Source organism: Amphichorda felina (assembly GCF_050947745.1).
Source record: "Amphichorda felina strain 45539 chromosome Unknown scaffold_5, whole genome shotgun sequence".
Taxonomy (NCBI): Eukaryota; Fungi; Ascomycota; class Sordariomycetes; order Hypocreales; family Bionectriaceae; genus Amphichorda; species Amphichorda felina.
In genome coordinates this window covers 1,952,317-1,972,558 of record NW_028145045.1, presented here as the reverse complement: position 1 = coordinate 1,972,558, position 20,242 = coordinate 1,952,317, and the positions used below count along the sequence as shown (strand labels likewise).

At 56.6% G+C, this 20,242-nt stretch overlaps 5 protein-coding genes across 5 annotated transcripts; 1 reads left to right on the top strand and 4 right to left on the bottom strand.

Moving 5' to 3' along the window:
• Positions 1–1,410: 1,410 nt before the first annotated feature.
• PKA4 (kinase-like domain-containing protein) lies at positions 1,411–2,673 on the top strand (the record flags this gene model as incomplete). Its single annotated transcript, XM_083194889.1, has 3 exons — positions 1,411–1,594; positions 1,650–2,295; positions 2,346–2,673. 3 exons carry the CDS (start codon positions 1,411–1,413, stop codon positions 2,671–2,673), a joined length of 1,158 nt encoding a protein of 385 aa, XP_083049802.1.
• Positions 2,674–3,483: 810 nt separating this feature from the next.
• On the bottom strand, positions 3,484–4,969 carry ACO1O0_005467 (Endonuclease/exonuclease/phosphatase; the record flags this gene model as incomplete). Its single annotated transcript, XM_083194888.1, has 2 exons — positions 3,484–4,768; positions 4,833–4,969. 2 exons carry the CDS (start codon positions 4,967–4,969, stop codon positions 3,484–3,486), a joined length of 1,422 nt encoding a protein of 473 aa, XP_083049801.1.
• A 2,746-nt stretch (positions 4,970–7,715) lies between these two features.
• HRR25 (kinase-like domain-containing protein) lies at positions 7,716–9,037 on the bottom strand (the record flags this gene model as incomplete). Its single annotated transcript, XM_083194887.1, has 2 exons — positions 7,716–8,816; positions 9,026–9,037. 2 exons carry the CDS (start codon positions 9,035–9,037, stop codon positions 7,716–7,718), a joined length of 1,113 nt encoding a protein of 370 aa, XP_083049800.1.
• A 3,640-nt stretch (positions 9,038–12,677) lies between these two features.
• On the bottom strand, positions 12,678–14,738 carry ACO1O0_005465 (uncharacterized protein; the record flags this gene model as incomplete). The annotated part of the gene is made up of 1 exon (XM_083194886.1): positions 12,678–14,738. One exon carries the CDS (start codon positions 14,736–14,738, stop codon positions 12,678–12,680), a length of 2,061 nt encoding a protein of 686 aa, XP_083049799.1.
• Positions 14,739–16,150: 1,412 nt separating this feature from the next.
• ACO1O0_005464 (uncharacterized protein) lies at positions 16,151–19,310 on the bottom strand (the record flags this gene model as incomplete). Its single annotated transcript, XM_083194885.1, has 3 exons — positions 16,151–16,296; positions 16,354–17,025; positions 17,804–19,310. The coding sequence occupies 3 exons, from the start codon at positions 19,308–19,310 to the stop codon at positions 16,151–16,153; spliced, it is 2,325 nt and encodes a 774-aa protein (XP_083049798.1).
• Between the last annotated feature and the right edge of the window lie 932 nt (positions 19,311–20,242).

Sequence of the window (20,242 nt, the reverse complement as noted above, 5' to 3'; positions counted from 1 at the left end):
CGGTACTCATGTGGCCAATCCTGTGCCCATTGTCCCTAGAACCCCTTTGAGGCCTCCTTCAGCTTGGGAGCTCCAGGTTTGGACTGATCTGGATGGAGGGCAAGACACGCTGAAAGCGTATCCCATAGGTATCCGTACACCATCCATCCAGGCACAAACGATCCGGTTGCACGGGAATGGCATCCCCGGCCAACCGTTGGCTTCAATTATCCACCAACGCTGGGGAGGTCCTACCCGCGAGGATCACTAATTGTTGTGCTTGGGCTGAGTTGTATTAAAGAAGCAGGTAAGGTATCAATACCGCGGCGCTGCCTGGACTCTCTGGAAACCAAACCCCCAAGTTTGTTTCCCTTTACGCTCATGACCCGAAAGCCGTTTCAAACCGCTATAGATAAGCCCTGTGAGGGATCATGCATTCACCGCTGTGTACAAAAGACACACGATCAAATGATGCCGATGCCCATTGCAATCACCTGTAGAGTGCGGTGTTGCGTATCATGCAAAGTCCGTCGATATGCGCGAGCCAGGTGGTTGAATCCATATAGGTACATACGTAAAAGCCACAGAATTAAGGTTGGGACGCCCCCCGCAACTTGTTCGTCTCGGGCGCCTCTCGTGAGACACGGTGGCTCCTCCGCCTCCACGATCCTCCTTCTCGGGCCAAATGCCCCCTAAACTGCCAGCCTCCTCGTGCGTTCTCATGCTGGCAGGCTCAAGGTGGCAGCCCAAGAGGCCCAGCGGAGATGGCTGCGTCTGCCACAGGCGCCAGAGCCCTACCCACCTCCCGTCATGTTGCGTCATACTGTACCCCGGTCCCACTGTCCCGCTCCCTAACGGGGGGCTGAGGGCGGGGGATGACAATCAGGATGCCCGTAGGTGGTCGCAGCAGCCTCCAGCTTGCCTCATTCTAGTATCTTCCTATAGCGATGGCGCCTTACTGCTACTGGCAACCAGTGCTGCACTGTGGGATGCCGGTGGGATGCTGCTGGCAAAGAACCTGGGATAAGTGTCCCCTAAGTGAGTAAGTACCTTGTGAGGCTGTGACTTCACCAGCCAGGGCCCAAGACCACCACAACCCATATCCAACCTCAATCTCACGTCCTCTCTCCTCTGCACCTTTGCCTTTGCCTTCGTTTGCCCAACATCCCACCCCCAGAAAACATCCATTTTGCGCCCTCACAACATCCCACCCCGGTCGGTAACTGGCTCCATTCCAATTTGCCTCCCAGTCCTTATCGATATTACTTCCCCTCCTTCCCCCTCTAGAGGCGATGGGGCCCTGCCCGCAACTATTGTAGCCGGCTTACATACAGTACATCCAGCTCGACTTGCGACCCCAAGGATAACTCCAATCAGATGTTGTCTCAGAGCATCAACACCTGTGTCTGACACGCTGCTCTCCTTGACATCATGGCGGCCACCGTCGCCAGCACCCAAGCGGCTGACTTGTCGTCCGCCTCTGCCTCTGCCATGTCCATCCATCGTGTAAACGAGCCCATCCCCGCCGCAAACATGGACGTCTCCCCGCACCCTCTACCCTCAACGCGCAAGTTCTCCCCCCGCGACTTCAAACTTGTCCGAACCTTAGGCACAGGTAGGCCCTCCGTCGCCTAACATCCGCTTAACCACTCTAACCCTCTTTCCAAAAGGGACTTTCGCCCGGGTCTGCCTTGTGCGCCCTGCCACCACGGCGTCGCAACCTCCAGAGCATCCAGATTCCCAGTTCCATGCTCTAAAAATCCTCAGAAAGACAGAGGTCATCAAGCTGAAACAGATTGATCATGTGCGCCATGAGCGCGCTATCCTTGCCGATGTCGCTGGCCACCCCTTCATCACCACCCTTCAAGCCTCCTTCTCCGACCGCGACTCACTCTACATGCTTCTCGACTATGTCCCCGGCGGCGAGCTCTTCACCTACCTGCGCAAGTTTCGCCGCTTCGATGAGCCCACCGCCCGGTTTTATGCCGCCGAAATTGTCCTCGTCCTTGAATTTCTCCACGAGGAGCAGGGGGGTGTGGCATATCGGGATCTGAAGCCGGAGAACCTCTTGTTGGACGCCGAGGGGCATATCAAGCTCGTCGACTTCGGGTTCGCCAAGCGCTTGGGGTACAGGGGCGATCGCCCTGTTGAGACGTATACACTCTGCGGAACCCCCGAGTATCTTGCGCCAGAAGTCATTCAAAACAAGGGCCACACAGCGGCGGTGGATTGGTGGGCTCTGGGCATCCTCATCTACGAATTTCTGACAGGCTATCCGCCGTTCTGGCACAACAACCCTATTGAAATTTACAAGCAGTGAGTCCCCACCCGTTGGTACTTGCTTTGACTGCAGCTTACATGTCCAGGATCGTTGAGAAGCCGGTCTTGTTCCCTTTGGAGCCTCGCATCTCCAACGATGCCCAGGATATCATTCGCTCCTTCTGCACGATCGATCGTTCCCGACGGCTGGGAAATATCAGTGGCGGTGCCCAGAGGGTAAAAGATCACCCATTCTTCCAAGACATCGACTGGGATGATGTCTACAACCGACGACGCCGCGGGCCCATTATCCCACCCATTCGATACCCGGGCGATGCCCAATGCTTTGACAACTATCCAGAGGACGATGGCAAGCGAGACACGTATTCACCCGAGATGGCCCAAAAGTATGACGACTACTTCAGGGATTTCTGAGCACCAGCGGGGTTTATGGATTACCCAACATTGTGCAGCGTAGAGGGAGGACACTTGAACCATGTATATGTATCGTTCAACCCTCGTCGGATCTCACCGCTGTCCTCTTTTCTTATTTATTTTTTTTCGTTTGTTTTTGGATATGGGATTAGGCCTCGAGTCCATGAGGACGCCTGATAATGATGGCTGAAGGTTATCCGGCGTTGGGCTAGGATCAGGAGGAATTGGATAGGGGAACAGCGGCGAGCACAATGGATTGGACTAGCGACAGTATGGCCCCTTGGTGGCTTTATTATCTGTACATGGATCGAGAGTGGCGTCCCGGACGCTCTGAAATTGAAATCCGCAAATTCCAGAATTTATAGGAGTGAAACTACGTCGGCAGGTACAAGTCTCTGTTCGGACTGTGTCGCTACCTACCTTTCTAGCGCCCCACTTCTAGTAACGAGTATGGCAATATTACTATAGTGCCCATCCCAATATCATCAAAATATAAATAGTAACATTATCGTAACATGCCCAACAATGCCATGGAAGCACGGAATTATCGGGATTTATAGTCTCAGCAGATTCCATCCTTTATAAACTTTGGGTCTTGTCCCAATCCCCAACAGTCATGTATCCCATGTGGGAATGCTATATCTATGTCACGGGTTATTAAGTCACCCCCCTGTCGTGGTCCTCCCGTGGACTATGTATATGTATCATCGTGTCCCAATATAAGAAATAAGTTTGAAAGGAAAACGCCGCCGGCCGTACAGGAAGAGAAAAAAGAGAGAGAGAGAAGACGGAGGGCTTTCACAACGATTGTCAGCTGCCACTCCCCGGCGCGAACCAGTACCAACCGGCCGCCGCGAGGACTATCGTCCCAAGCACCAGCGCGCCCTGCTGCGTGCTCCAGAGCATCATGCCCCAACCGGCCATGACCTCACGCCGCCGCGCCGCCGCGCGCCGCTCCCACGCCTCTGGGTCGATCTCGACGGGCAGCCGGACCCGTGGATCTGAGACATCATCTCCGCCCTCATGCAGTAGCTTCTCCAACTGTGGCGGAGGGATGAGCGGCACGGCGGCACGGAGAAAGACAGGCCGATGGTCGCTGGTGGCGAGCACAGGAAGCGCGTCATAGGAGCGAATTTGCATGGACTGCTGAGGTGGCGAGTTGCGTGGCGTGTCAAGGTAGAGGACGCGGTCCGTCCAGCTGGGATACCGGTGTGGCGCAAAGGACCACTTGGGGTCCTCGTCACTGTCCTTAGTTCCTGGCTTGATGTCGTACTTGTAGGTGGGCGGGAACTGGACGGGAGCCTCGCTAAGGCCATGCATGGTGCGCCCATCCTTCTTCTCGCGCGTCAGCTGGTCGTACTGCCAGAAGTGCATGTAGTGGTTGTCCGAGCTTGGGTCCAGGCTGGGGAAGGCGGCTCCGGCAGGCGGGCTGGTCGTCGAGATGCGGTAGTTGAGGTCGCCAGCGACGAACAGGTGCGAAGAAGGTTTGAAGACGGAGATGTCGTGGAGCTGGCGCTGCAACCGCTGGTGCTGCTCGTGGTGCTCCTCGTGGAGCAGACTCTGGCGCTCGCTGTCGCCGTTGTCGCTGTTGATTGTCGGTGAGGTTCTATGCCGGCTAACCACCTCCTCGGGATTCTCAAATGCCATCCCACGCATTATAGCCGCCCAGTTGGCGTTTCGACGGGCTAGGTTCCACTCCATAGCCGCAAGGTGCGTTGCCACAAAGGTGAGCTCTGTCTCGTCGCCACCTTCCGACCCGTGGAACAGGCATCGAACGCCGACTGCACCCTTGTTGCCCATGTCTGCGGGCCCGAAGCCCACCTCAGCCTCCTGTACACCCTTGACGCGGTCCGGATCGCGTGCAAAGACGAGGAGGGCGGTGTACCCCACGTTTCCTGCCTTGACAAGAGCGTAGGGCTTCTTCGGCTGGTCGGCAGTGGGCGTCACGGAGACATCGTCCCCACCGGTTCTCTTATTCTCGTCATCGAACCGGAGGGCGGCGAGATTGAGGGCTTCTTCGTAGCGGGCGATGTAAGGGTTGAGGAAGTAACCCCCAACAAACGACAAGGCTAGTGGCGCAACCTCCTGGAGGGAGCTTTGTGGAGCACGAATTCAGTCACCGCCTCACGCAATCCCGACTCATTTCTCAATCTACTTACAAGACGACCAGGTCGGGGAGGGTAGTGGCGTTCTGCCCCAGCGCCGTCTGCAGATGGTTGGCAAAGGCGCCGACATTGACCAAGCTCTGAGCACAGTTGAAGGTGAGCACCAACAGGTCGAGCGTCGAGGAACCCATGTTGTCGCTGCCCTGGACCTGAGCCTATGCACAGCAGTTGCCTGTGCCGGCCCCCGTGTTCTTACAGTTGACAACGTTCACACCAAAGGACGCGTGCGCGGGTGAGAAGACGCAGAAGAGGCTCGGGCCAAAGGGACGTGTTACGGCGTTGCTATGTCCGAGACTTGTAAGGAAGAAGATTGGCAGGGTCCTTGGTAGCTCTTTAAGTAGTACGTAGTGAAGTACCAATGCCAAGCGGTAGATAAAAACACGGGGTCACATTGCTCCTCATCGAATACCTGGTATTATTTAACACAACATTCCTCGTGTATTTGGTATCCCATGTTTTTTATAAATCCAGTATTTTATTCCTATTATAGTAGATTAGTTATTCCTCTTCTAACTAGTAGAGTTTTGTTCTATGAAATGTATTGCCTGTTGCTTGAATTACCAACAGGTTGTTCTACGTGTCTTGGGACCAACATAGCTCTAACACTCTGTCTGCGTGTGTTTTTGTCCACTGGCTGAGTTAGTACTAGCACACAGCCCATAGTGCTGGAGCTCCCAAGCTTTTAGAGTCTTGGAGGGGCTTGACCCGCGCGGCATCTCCGTCCCACCGCCGATCAGCCCACAAGCCGAGGGTCACCGATGCTGCTGACATGGCGCCTCCTGCTTCGTTCCAAGGTTTTCATGGAACTTTCTGGCTCCCAATTGCCGTGTACTGCTGCTGCCAACTGGCAATTACCCCCAATATGCCTTGCGGCGAAGGTCCTCTTCCAGACGGCCAAACGGCCTCCTCTCCACTTCCAGGCTCCTCTTGCCTACGGATGCCTTTCCGCTGGTCGATGAACCGCCCGCCCCCAATGCCATCTGTCCGTTGGGCTGACCCATGGGCGCTTCATGTCCGCATCCCCTTTATGCAGGTGATTGGCCCCAACCCACAAGATCATTCGCCGCTTGTGGGACGTTGGGTCATGGGTCGATAGCACTGCCTCGTAGTGTCTACACTTCGCCTCGTATCGACCCCGTACTGTACTGAGATCTAGGTCCCATCAAAATCGGCGTCGCCATCATCCATGTTGGTTTAATTACTATGGCAGTTGTTCCTCGATTCATGCCGTAACACCACCACACCGCGTGGGGTAATTCTAGCCTTTGATATAGAGGTGAGTGACCTGGGAGAATACCGAATCCACCCAGACCTACTCTCTCCTACACTCGTACAACCAGCTAGTAACAGCAGTAGTTTTTGCGAACGGGTCGGGGAAACCTTATTTTGTGACCAGAGCTATTAATAGCCCCAGGCGCATCTTAGCAAACTTCAGTCTGCCATCAGTGTCAAACACTAATGAAAAGTGGCTGCACGCGGAACTTCACACAAATGTGGTGGCTCCATTCCAGCGGCATTCCCCTCTCGTACGAGGAAAACAGGAAAATCGCCAACGTAGGGGGAAGAAAGGGATATAGGGAGAGGGGAATTGATTGCTATCATTGTGGGCTACCTAACGTGTAATGGTGACCAGCGTGGCGACTTATGTTCTGCGTGTTGAATCGTGTTCGCAACTAACGAGCCAGTCTCCTCTTGGGCTGCCGTTCCTTGGACGGGGCGTCATGTATGCGGACAACTGGGAGGGCAGGGCCGCATCGATATCTGTTTAGGTCTCGCGAGTGGTACGAGTTTTTCAGATATCGACCTCAACCTCAGTCCCCGCGTGCCCCGCCGCCGCTTCAATCTGTTCAGCCCAGAGGCCTCTCTGAAATATCCACCATCATCCCAAAGCAAGATATCCCTGGCCTGCGACCATCACAGTTTGTTTAGAGGGTACAGCCCCGTTGAGGCGGATGGCGGTCCTCGAACCGGCGCCACCCCCATTCAACCACCTCCCCACAAGCCGGTCCTGACATGTCCGAGGGAAATTGCAGACGGAAAGAGGAGCAAAAGCAACAATCATAAGCAGAATCCGAATGACCAAAGAAAACAGGAAAGAAAAAACTTCTGCCCATAGAGACGCAGCTATACCGCAACGACTGAGTATACACACCAGAGCGCTTCTTAATTTGTGCTGGAAAGTATTCTCATAGTCAGGGACATAATGCTTCGCAGAGGGCTAAGTCTGGCTGGAGAGCAGCGGCATCAAAGCTAGCCACTGTCTTCCAATTCTCGATACTCCTGCTAACGAGTAGTACCGGAAGTGCCGTTCAGATGAGGCTCTAAAAGACGCGCAGATTGTGAAGGACAGCGATCGAATCGCCGCCGCCCAAACCAACAATCCTATCCGTCGTTCAGAGTCATCCGAGCCATGCGTCAAGTCGTCAGTCCCCGGAAATATGTCGAAGAACGAGATAAAGCAATGCGAAAGGAAACGGGGCGGAATCGGTGTCGGAAACCAGTACAATCGACGTCAGCCGGCGAGGTTGAGCAGCTCTCTATCCAGACTGTTGAGGGAGCTAGCTGCAGCCATGCATAGAAGAAGACGTCATTCCAAAGGGTGTATTGTTGGGTGGTCGATTTTGAGTCCGATTCGCGGGTCCCACAAGCGAGAAGAGAGGGGCTGGTTCATACATCATTTCGGGCGGTAGCTGCCAGAGGCATATCCCGCACCTTTTGATGCTGAGCGAAGCCTGTTCATAGTCCACTGAGTCAGCAATACTTGTCAGCAAATTTCCCTTCGGCAAAGCGGTATCAAGCACACTCGACGCGCGAAGGAAAATGATTCCTTACGAGGAACGGGTGGGTAGGTGAATTTGGGCTGGGCTTGCAAGACACTCACATCCTGTCGCTTCCGCCAATGGCGCGGTTGGTATCCGAAGTGTCAACGCCAGCACCAGACCCACGCTCAAGCATCTTACGACGCGAGCTAGGGATGGCGTTCGGCTTGGCGGCCGAAGACTGGCCGGCGGCAACATTGCCACGGGAAGCGCGAGCCTTGTCCTCCTCTTCGGCGGGCTGGTTGGCAGCCTGGGCAATAGCCTGAGCGTTCTTCTGGTACTTGTAGACGGTCCAGTCAAAGACGTAGTCGTACTGGAAGCCCTCGCGGACAAACAGATCACGGAAGATCTTGCGGAGGTAGCTGTAGTCGGGCTTGTCGTCAAAGCGGAGAGACCGGGTGTAGTTGAGGTAGATGGCGAACTCGTTGGGGAAGCCACGGCAAAGAACCTCGGTCGGAGTCGTCATCTTCTTCTCCATGATGCGGTCGTACTTCTGCTTCTTAGTTGCGGCCTTGAGACCCTGCCATGGCAGGGATCCACGGCAGAAATACAGCATGACGTAACCCAGAGACTCCATATCATCTCGGCGAGACTGTTCGACTCCGAGATGGGTGTTGATGGACGCATAACGGGCGGTACCAGTCAAGTTCTTGTTCTCACGGTAGGGAATGTGGAAGTGCGTCTTGGGGTCGCGATACTTCTTGGCCAGACCGAAGTCGATAACGTTGACCTGGTTACCACGCTTGCCGATACCCATCAAAAAGTTGTCCGGCTTGATATCCCGGTGGATGAAAGACTTGGCGTGAATGTACTCAATGCGAGAGATGAGCTGGTCGGCGAGAAGCAGAACCGTCTTGAGCGAGAACTTGCGGTTGCAAAAGTTGAAGAGATCCTCGAGACTGGGGCCGAGAAGGTCAAGAACCATGGCATTGTAGTCACACTCGGTGCCAAACCAGCGGACAAAGGGAATACCGACACCTCCGGCAAGGGACTTGTAGACGCGGGCCTCATACTCGAGCTGAGGGTGCTTGGCCTTGACAGACTCTAGCTTGATGGCAATCTCTTCGCCCGAGATGATGTTAGTGCCCAAGTAGATGTCGCCAAAAGAGCCCGAGCCGATCTTTCGACCGATGCGGTACTTGTTGCCGACACGGAGATCCTAATGGGAGGAGTCAGCAGAACTCTTTTTTACCATCGAATGGCCCGGGACACGGTGGTGCACGAGATATGCAATATATTTCAAATGCACAGCCATTGTACTCAGCGCGGCACGATCCATCAGAAGCAGACTGCTAGGTGGATGGTTGCGGGCCTCTACCAATGTCGTCTTCAGGCATCATGTATGAGGGGTCGCTCGGATAGGCGTACCATAGTGGTCATGATTGATTCGAATTAAATCTCCGTACCGCGGACGAACGGAGGTAGGATATCTCAAGTGGTCCTTGTAGGGTCAGAGGTAGCAGGCCTTGAAGGGCTGTGTTTGGTCAGTGAACATTCGAAGTGTAGCGTGTTGCTGGATATGAGGTTGGGATTTATTGTGGATATGACAGGAACGCGGTAAGAAGGCAGGAGGGAGAAGAGGGTAGGGGAAGACGATTACGAGTCTCCAACTCTTAATCAGAAATGTCGGTGGCGATGGGTCGAAAGCCGCAGTGAAATGGTGATGCATCGGAGGCCAAAGTGCGTACGTAGGTGAAGGCATCACATGTGTGGAGGGTCAGTCACTTACCTGCGGTGGGTAGCGGAAGCGGTCAGGACGCGTGCACGAGGGGGTGCAGTCCGAAGATGGCTCAGGGAAAAAAGCCTCTCGCAGTGATGGACTCGGCAAGACTTCGTGCACACAGGACGGTGCTGTGTGTCGAGGACGAAGCCGGGCGGAGGATTGTGACGTGGTTGTTAAGTGAGGGCGAGGGTTGGGTTTGGTGGCGTGGGGTTGGAGGAGTTTTAGGCGTGGGCGTTGGTCGGGTCAAAGGTTGAGGAGAGGAGGACGGGCTGGGTGAGGAGTGAGGACCTAGAAGAGGCGAAGGGAAGGGGGAGGGAGAGGCGGGAGAAAGTCAGCACGGGGTCCACCGGGCTCGGCTGGGCTGGGCTGGGCTGGTCGCTAGCTGGGCTGGCTGCTGGGCTGGCTGACAGCAAGGGCGTGTGCAATTCGTGCAATTAGGTTCAACGGGCGGCAAGGGATGGAGGGATTTTGAGCACAGGGCAGTCGTCTCGGGTAGTCCTGTCAGTCCAGCCCACTCGTGCTGGCTATTTGGGGCCCCTGGGGGGCTTGGGTGCACTGCTGCACTGCCAGCCTGTGGTTTCCATGCTCGACGCAGCCCGACTCGCCTGACAGCAGCGCTCACCAACTGCCAACTGCCAACTACCAACAGCCTACAGAGTACAGATACTAACTGCCCGTCACCGGTCCCTGAGAGGGCCGGGGGCACCAGTGACCATCCAGGTGACTGTCACGCAGTGCCACCATCGACGCCTGGGGCTGGCCGCGCCCCTCGGTTGGGCATCACTGGAAGCATCGCTCGAATCGTATCACCATCATTATCACCGCTGCTATCTCCCACAAGCATTCACCACCGAATGCCACCCAGTGTCACCTTCAAGCAAACGCCTTGCCAATCGCCTTCGCACAATCAACGATCCCCCCTTCCTCCATGGCCAGATTCGGGGCAGCAGACAGGAGCCTCCTCACTTGGCACTCCTCCTCAGGCCTCCTCAGGCCTCCTCACCGACTGCAGGACCACCGTCAAATGTCTGTCCCCCGCCAAGGAGCCAAGGACTGCCTGTGAGGGCAGGGATTGCCATGGACGGCAGGCGGCCGAGTGATGGGTCGGCGATCGGGCCACGGCGCCAGGCCTCGTCCAGCAACTCCAGCGACTCCAAGGCCTAAGCACCGGCTGAATTCTGAATCGGTCACCGCCTCGGTTCGCAGATCACCAATACGAGTAATACCAATCCTGTCTATCGACTCGTCCCATCCACCATTTCCTGCCCTTTTCGGCTGTCTGCGGAGCTGGATCTGATGGGGGCACTTTTAATACATTTTACAAAAAGGCGGCAGCACCCCCTCCCAGTTAGCTGCGACAACGAGCCAAACACCGCCAAACACGCGGGGGTCGGCGACTGTTGCTTGTTTCTCCTCCAGTGGCTGGCTTGGTGCTGACTCGCCTCCCTCGGATTTGATGCACCGAGAGCCAAGGCCGAGTCAGGATTCACATTTCTCGATGTCGTCACTATTTCCATTCTGGAACATTGACGTTATTCGTACTAATAGCATTAGGATCAGGCCTAGTCGGTCATCGTCTGTTGCATGTCACGGTATTATAATGACTCTCAACGCCCTCGACTTCCTCGACTTTCTCGACACGGCGATGATAATATCGCAACCTCGCAAGCAACGGAGCTACAGTATTTCCTGGCCAGCTCGGCTAGGAGATTTACCAGTTCCGATCGATCGACACCCGACACTCAAGGGCCCTAGGCATGTCGGACTTTTATAATTATACCGCAATACCTCCTTATGCGGGCACTGCCCGCCGGTCAATGAAACTCCGTACATCCAACAATATGGAGTAGGGTTGTATTGATGCCGGCCAGGAGTATATCCTCAAACATCGTCTGCCTGTTGATAAGGGTTCACCAAGACAACGGGACATCCCACGAAAGAAATCAAGGAAGAGGCAACCACGAGCCATGTGCAAACCGTCAGCGCCGCCACTTGTGACCTCCCCCTCATTTAGTACACCGCATCGTGGGCAAGCCCAGTGCCCGCCAACGTCGACTATAAGCTTCTCGACAAACCACGAAGTCAGATGTTCTAGTTCTACGGCGGGTCTTCGTGCGCCTCAGGCATGTATGCAGGGGCAATCAGCAAACCTCCCCCTCAATCCCGCGACTTGAGATTTGATGACATTTTATTATTGGGCATCAAACTGGAACTCAACTCCCGCCGGAGCGATAAAGGGCCTGCGCCCTTATGGGTAAGACATCTCTACCTACAGGCTACATGTCTCCTCGGGCCGGGCGACGCCTCCGCACAACCTTGGGCGCCAATTTTGCCTAGATGCTGAAAATAGCCATCATCGCGGCAGGGGCGCATAATAATCCGCAATACCATGTTGGCTACCGGGTCCCTATAGTACTAGTACTCGGCGCCACGGCGTCCTGACTAGGGCGCGTTGGGGGCACAAAGACCCCTCTCCAGTCAAGGCGAATCCGCAAGTTCCTAACAATGAATCAATGACTAGGGGTACAAGCAATTTTCATTTGAATCTTGTCCTTCAACAAGCCTCCTCATTACGGGGGACCCTTTTCGTAGTCTCCCGGTTTCAGACCCTTTTCCCGAGTCTGAACCCAAGCCTCCCCGTCTTGGCATCAGCCCCAACGTTCTGGAATCCGAGCAGTGGTCTCGTGTTTGCGTGCGCCCTCCCCTCGCTAGTCGCTACGTGGAGCAAAGCAGTCGCAGATCGGACCCGAGGCTCGGCCAATACGGGCAATCAACTGCCAATCACCTTTTCTAGACCCCCCTTTGGACTGCGAAATGGGAGCCTGGCTGGTGGTACAAAATGCCGATCACGTTGTAGGCCCCCTCGCTAACTCCGGATTCGACTCGACTCTCGGACTACCTGAATGACGGTCCCGGGGGAGGCTGCAGGGCTGCAAAATAAGGGGTTCTAGACAATGGGTATTGCACTACTACTGTGTGCCTTCGGGACGGCGGATCCGTTGTTGTACAGGTGATCTTTTGCAAGGTTGGGCATTTACCTCAAGCTCAAGACTTCGGATACGCTGCCCGACAATTGAGGCCCGACATCTAGGTCCAAGACCATTGAACCAGCGTGGGACAAGCTCATTATCCGAAACTCAGAAATGATCATCGATCTAATTAAAACAGTTACATGCAATATACCTAGGCGATCATGCGACATGTTTTACCCGGACGTCCACACAGCCAGTCCTCGTACGCAGATATGTACTTTCCTATCACTGATACCTAGAGCACACACCCCCTCATCCAATATATCTACGGTCTAGGACCAGGCAGCGGCGGCCCCTGCTGCTGTGCATAGTGAGGCTGCTGGGGATACTGGTACTGCGCGGGAGGCTGCGCTTGCGGCGGGTGCTGACTCGGGGGGTAGTAAGGTTGCTGCTGGGGAGGGTACTGCTGCTGCTGCTGCTGCTGCTGCGTAGGGTACTGGCCCGGCATATGTTGCTGCTGCTGGGGTTGGTATCCGTACGATCCCGGCTGCGGGCGGTACTTGGGGTCCGGGTGGGACTGTAGGATCTCGCCAATCTTGTTCTCGACGAGCTGGTTGGTCTTGCGCAGCCACTTGTTGGCGTTGACGCCAAAGATCTTGCCGCTGCCGCCCCCGTAGGGACGCTGGTAGGCGGGGGTGGTGGCGGTGGCGCCCCCCTGGGGCACGTAGTGCGTCTTGGGGGGAGGCGGGTAGGCGGGCGCGGTGCTGGAGGGTCCGGCGCCGAAGCCCGTGGGCGAGACGGGCGTTGTCGCGCCGTGTGCGGACGCGGGCCGGGGAGGCAGGGGAGGTGGTGGGTGGAGAGAGTGTTGCTGGTACCCTTGGGCGGGCGGTGGGTTTGCGTATGTTGGCTGGGCTACTGGTGGTGACTGGACCTGACCCCCATACGGCTGGGTTACAGGCGGCGGCTGCCACTGAGGAGCAGCACCGTATGTCGGCTGCTGGGGAGGATATTGCGGTGGCAGCGGCGAGTGCGGAGCAGATGATGGAGCCTGAGGGAACAGGGACGGCTTCTCTTGCGGAGGAGGCTGGGACCCTGGCCTGGGGGAAATGTCGGCGTATGCCGGAGGTGGCGACTGGGGCACAGGCTGTGGTGAGTGAGGTGACTGTGCTGGCGGATAATGCCCGTGCTGAGGCTGGGGAAGTGAGGCCACCGGGGACGGAGACGGAGCCGGGGAGGTGGCATATGTTGGCTGAGCAACGTAGCCTGACCCCGACGGGGAGGGCGCTTGCGGAGGAGGTGGTGGTGGTGGGTAGTTGTGTGCCGACGACACAGAGCTCACGCCGGTGTGAGCAGGCGAAAGACTCTGCAGAGGAGACGGTGATTGGGGTGGGCGAACATGCTGGGTTGGGAGAGCAGCCGGCTCGGGAGATGAACCGGGCGGATGCGGCCATAGCACTATCTCTTCAGGGCGTGATGACGGAGGCGGGCTCGTGGCCGTAGGGGCGGTGCCTGCTGGCGGAGGCCATAGTACCGTCTCCCCAGGCGGAGGGGCTGGTGGACTCGAGGTCTGGGGCCGGGATGAGGTTGACTCTAGGGCCGGTTTCGTACTCTGGGGGACGTCGGGGGGCAGGGGCACATAGAAGTGATGCAGTGCCATCCCCATGGGGTATGGAGGCGTAGACGCAGGTCCTGGAGACTGTGGCGGCGGGGAAACATGTCCCGTAGAGGACGGCTTGGGGGTTTGTCCCTGGTCTGGTGCTTCCCCCTGGTATGAAGGGCGTCTATATGGCCGATACGTCAGAGTCGCCGTGCCGGGCGGCGGCGCTGGTGGGGTTGCTGACGGCACAGCCTGGTGGCTCTGCCCGTTGGACGGCGGCGGGGAATATGGCTTGTACTTTGGGGAGGAGGGCCGCTTCCCGATGTTCAGAGGGGCAGGATAGAAGTTCTGTGCGGTCCCTGGGCTGACGGGGCTCACGGTCGACGGACGGGTACCATGAGGCACATCGGGGCCCGAGATGGATGACACGCCGGTGTAGCTGGGCGCGATAGGATCCCCCGCAGCAGGGGGGTCTAGCCGACTCTCTGGAAGCTCTGCTGCAGGTGGCCTGGATAACGACGAGGTCGCAGAGTCGTGATTCCCCATGTGCGGATGGACCGTGGCAGTTGGTGTCTCGCCATCGCCACCGGGGCCGTGATATGGCCATGGGTTCGCCTGGGCTTCCGGGTCCGTCTCCTGCCTCGCGGGCTTCTGCTTCCTCCTCGCTGCGTCTGCTGCGTCTGCTGCGTCTGCCTGGGCTGGCGGTGCGTCGGCCGACATCTCGAATATAGGGGCGCCATCAGGGGACATGGGCATCCCCGCGCCTTGGCGAGCGTCCAACTCGGCCATCGAGAGCGGCGGTGGATAGCTGGGCCCGGGTTGGTGCCGTTGATATGCCATATCGCGGTCGTCGTAGTTGCTGTAGTCGTTGCAGTCGTTGCAGTCGTTGCGGCTGTATATGCTCGTTCTATGAATCGCAGGAGACGGGAGAGGGGGCCAAGGGGATCAGGAGTGTCGCCAGGTGGAAATCTGCAATGCGCTGAAGTTTCCGCCTCGTGGGCCAACCTCAGCCGGTCGCTTCGTGATAAATGAGTGTCAGCAGTGGTTCTTGGATTGTAGGATGGAGGTGGGAATGATGGATCACGGGCCAGGAGGTCAGACCCTTGTTGCTTGGCCCGTTGGATCGTGGGTGTGGATCTCTGTCAGTGCCCCCCCCCCCCCGGTCTCGACTGTCGACTGTAGGTGCATCATGGCGGTGCAGCACTCCAGCCTCAGTTGCAGGGGACATTTTAACAGACATTGGCCCCCCCAACAGGCAATGCGGCCCCCAGCACACAGACCCCAAGCCTCAACTCCTCAATACGCCCCAACCGCCTGGCTTGAGCCTAACAAGATTCGAATGTTCGTGATGCTTCCTTCACAGAGGTAACTTAATAGAAGATATTACGGCGGGCTGTATTTCTTGCGGTACAGAGTCCAAACAATACTGTGAAGTATGTGATATTGCGAATCTTCCTCAACGGGTACTAGAATACCAGTCTATGCAGAGATACTTCGTACGTGGCCCCTAGAAGGTGTCCTGGGAGGGATTTCATATACTGCGTACGAGGGAAAACGTAGAAAGGCATGGTAATGGTAGTCTTGTCCAACAGGGACACCGCACACATCACATATCCAGGCCCGAAGACAAGTTAAAAAACCAAACACCATATATATATTTCCAGCAAAGAAACCAAAGTGGTTCTAGACGCAGCCTCGGCCGCCGACTTCCTCCTCAATACACGGCCAAACACCACGCCCATAAACGGGTGGTGTTTATAAAAAAGCAAGACTCTGGCCCCTTGCTTCATCTAGTTACGTATATGACTGACGCCTCATCTTCGTGTTATACAATGCTCTTTTCTTTTTCTTTTCAAACCGCAGAATAATCGACGTCCAAACAAAGCCAACATTGCAAATATAAAAGGGGGGTGGGAGCCAACCACGCAAGTCGGCTCCCGAATAAAATCAAGCCAGCAGGAGAAAAACCTCGCAAGGTGGCCTAGGCGGTGCAGATTCTGCCAGAGAGACCCGACCTCCCCAGAGTCCACCTTGGATTCATGAGCAACCAGGAAGCAGTTGTCGCAGAATGGTATCGTAAAATAGTCAAAAGCCGAATATCGCAAATGCACGGGTCGATGATGATCATGTCGCATGGCAGTCCCCACGGGTAAATAGCAACGCTAGGAGAGACGGGCGATGAGAACAGTACGACAAGGAATCTAGGCGTCGTCCTTCTTCTCTCCACGCCTCATGCGGTCGTTCCATCGTCGCTTGCCGGCTCGAGTCTCGTAATGCGGTGCCAAGGCCTGGGCGTCAGACTGAGCACCTTCGATGACAGAGCGCGTCTTGTTGCGGTAGCAATCCACTAGTTGTCACGTCAGCAAGCAGTCCACTTCCCCCATCGCGTCAATCAAAAACTCACAGGCTCGCTGGAGGAAGACGGTCCGTCCAGAGAAGACACGGCTCTGCAGCCACGCCATACGGTATCCAAGATCGTTCAACTTGACCTCCCTCGCCCGAGTAGACTTGCGCGCCCGCGGGATGGCAACATCCTCCTCGCGGTTCTCGCCCATCGGGGCCTTGACCATCCTCGTACGGCGGCTAGTCTCTCGGCCCTCTGTCTCCTGGATGCCATCGTCCTCGACGTCGTCGGGGAAGAAGTGGGAGCCAGTGGCGCTGGGAGGAGGGCTCTGCATCTCGCGAGGGAAGTAGCTGCGAGGATAGACGCTGGAGCTTTTGCGGAAGCTGTCTGGAATTTCGTTGGTGTCTACCCCCTCCAGGGTGACGCGAACCCGAAGGCGGGACCCCCGGACGTTGTCCTCGACCAGGATGAACTTGCGCTTCTTGGCCTCGGGAATATTGGGGAAGAGATCGTCATGCTGATCGGCACCAGCCCGCTCATGCTGGCGAGCTGGCGCAGTACCGCCAGAATGGGGTGCCATGTGAGACATGGAGCCTCCGGGGGCATTGGCAGGGTAGCCTTGGTTGGCGTAGCCGGTGAAGACTTGTGCTTGCCTGACATCGCCGCTACCTCCTGGGACGCCATGCGACGGAGCCGCAGGGTGGTGATGGTTATCGTATGAGTGTCCATCCCCTGTTGCCAGACAGATGTTAGCTTCGAGTCGACTGTTCAAAGTGGTGGTGAAAGAGGCAATGCAAGGTGAAGTGAGAGGTGACGCTCAAAACAGCAGCAAATAAATAAACAGCAAATTGTGTTCCATCAGGCCTGGGGCGATCGTCTCGACATTGTAAAGTACAGGACATTGGAGGGTGTGAGTCATTGGACAAGTTTCTTTCTAACCATCTGGGCGCGAGCCTTGCCTTCCAGCGCTCACAGCCAATATAAATCATCTCCCTCGACAGGGCAAGGCAAACCAGCGACGCAAAGGCAAGCAACAAGAAACGAGAACAACAAGAACGACATGTGCACAGGGCGTTGTAATGTACAGAGTTGTACCACGCAAGCAGAGTCTGCCGACCCTCTTGCGTCGGCATCAGGACAGATGTTCAAGGGACCAAGTGCTAGTATTTTAATGACATGAAAGAGACTCTCTCCCGAGACGTAATCAGACCCATTCCCGACGTGAAACCACACAAGTGAACTTAGAGAAGAGGGGGGGAAATGAAAAGGAAAAGAAACAGGTATCGGTGCAGAGTACTTTTCATCCGCAGACAAAGGGATATCAAAACAGTTGTGGTATCAACAATCAAGACGATGCCAGGCATGTGAAGAGGTATTGTGCGATGCCGTGTAAACAGACAGGAAGGTAGTGTGTGAACGCCGGGAGGGGCAAAGCAGGGAAATGCAAAGCAGGGAATGCAAAACGCAGCAGATGCGAGTGTGTAATATCACATCTGGTGGTGGAACATACCGACTTCATCACCCCCACCCTGAGGACCTCCATCCGGGTGAGCCCCAGCGTGATGGTGGTGCAGCGACTGACCCATGCTGCCCACGTTAGACTTGCCCATGGGCGGGGGAGCAGCGTGCGTCATGGGTCCGGGACCAGACGGCATCCCTGACTGTCCGCCGGGGCCGGGCATGGGCCCGGGTCCGGGGTGTGGTGACGGGGCCTGCTTCCGGGTGTTCATCTTGGCCATGCGGCGAACTCTGCGGCTCCGGAGCTTGGGATCCGAATTGCTGTTCCGCCAGCTGTCCACGGCCCTCTGGATCAGTCCTCGCTTCCCCCGCAGGGGAGCGTTGAGATGTGCCAGCGCCCATCCAACCCTGTTGCAGTCCGTCTCGTACATCAGGCGGTTTCCGCGGTACTGGTCCTTGGGGCAGCATGCCCGAGGGTACACGCAATTCTCCTGCTTGAACTCCTGGGAGAGCGTGTCCGTGTTGACCGACTCGACGTCGCAGCGGATGGTGTACTCCATCTTGACCCTGTCCCTCGAGTACTCAAAGGCAATCCACTGGACGCCATTACCGTCCTGCCTGACAACGGGGGGCGTCGTTGCCGGAATCGGGCCAGGCGCAGCGTTGGGGTTGACCCCCGCTGCGGGGTTGCCTGGGCTATGGAGAGCACCGTTCTGAAGCTGGTGGGAGGGTGGCAGGGGAGACGACTGTGGCTTGTGCAGCTGCAGGGGAACCTGTGACTCGATCTTCGGTCGGGGACTGTGTGTCATCCCAGGTTGCGCGTGCTGGCTCGGGTGCTGGCTCATGGGGTTGTGGGGGGCAGGGTGCGACATCATCATGTTCGGCTGCGATGTCATGGGCTGTTGCGGGTGCTGCGCATGCTGGGCGTACGGCGAGGCGGTCGGTTGGGGGGGCATCGACTGGTAGTGCGGCTGAGGGGGATAGTACATCGACTGCTGCATGTGCTGGGATGGAGGCTGGCCGTATATACTGCGGTGCTGGTCATGTTGCGAAGGTGATGCTACTGAGGCAGGCGAGTTGGACTGAGGTGTGTGGTAGGACATCGGGGGGTAAGGCGGTCGAGGCATCTGTGCTGCGGCCATCATCTCGGAGGTGTCTGCGCAGGCCGTTGTGTTAGTCGATATCCTGAGGCCGGCTCCCAACGCGTCACGCGCGGCGCGCTTGTGTCTTTTGGGGGAAGAGAAGGCGGTCTGCTCACCTGCGGACGTGTATCCGCCGTTGCTACTAGGTGTATTGTAGGAGCTTGGGTGGTTATAGTATGAGGGAAGGTTGTCTTGCGAGGTCGAGTGTTGCCCGTTGGGCGGATAGGGCTGCTGGGCAAGCGAGTGGCTGGACGAGTACGCGCCCTGATGGTGCTGCTGTTGCTGCTGCTGCTGCTGCGACGGCGGTGGAGGGTGAGCCTGAGCGTGATGCTGCTGGTGAACGACGCTCGATGGTCGCGAGTGGTGCAGCTGGGAAGGCGGAGGACCTTGTTGCTGGTGTTGTGTCGGATGCTGCATGGAGAGGATCCCCATTAGTAAGTTATCGACATTACACGACTCTATAGACGGCCAAGGAAAACACAGAAAAGCAGGACGCGATGGTGTTTTTTAATGCCCCCTTGACACTGTCAGGGTCTGGAGAGGCACGGTGGAGTAAGCGTCCCCTGGTGGTGACTGGGATGGTGCGGGTGAGGCGGGCTAGGCCCAGAACAACCAGGCTGATAGCAAGCTGTCTGCCACTCGCACTGCCTGTGGATGGGGAGAAAGATGAAGATCTTGTACTCCGTACCGTAAAGCGCAAAGAAGTTTTCTTGATCGTCGAGTTCCTGAATAGGGCCCAAAAAATGCAAGAAGAAAAACGAGAGACGCGCAAAACTCGCGATGTTTTCCCAGGGGTGTCCGAGGTCCTTGCCCTGAAAGGTCGAAGAAGCCAAGATCGGAGTGCAAGGGCAACTGGAAAGAAAAGAGCGCGTGGATGCGCCGACAGTTGACAGTGACGGGGGGGGCCAAGGTGAAGAAGAGCAGGGGAGAAGATATTTGAACCAAGATTATGGGGGATTGGGGCATGGTAGGATCTGGAGTGGGTAGGCGGCGGCGGGATAATGTATGGGACTGGACTGGGGGGGGTGTGTCGGATACAGGAGGCGTGTTCCCCAAGACAGTCCAAAGTCGTCTCTCTCGCTCGCTCGCTTTCTCTCTCTCTGATGAATGAGGACAGCAAGCCCGTGCGGGCGGGAAAAGAGCCAGTCGGGGGCTGCCCCATGCTCCAGAGACACGCGAGACTGGCGGTACTACTAGTACATACTAGCAGACATAGCTGTTGAAGTCTTGCACCGAGGCGAGAGCTTCAGCAATTCAAAGGCCAAAAACGCTTGCAATGGCTGACAGGTGTCTCTTTCCCCTGGCGACAAAGAAAACAGGGGGCCAGCTCCTTGGAAGCCTTGGAAGCA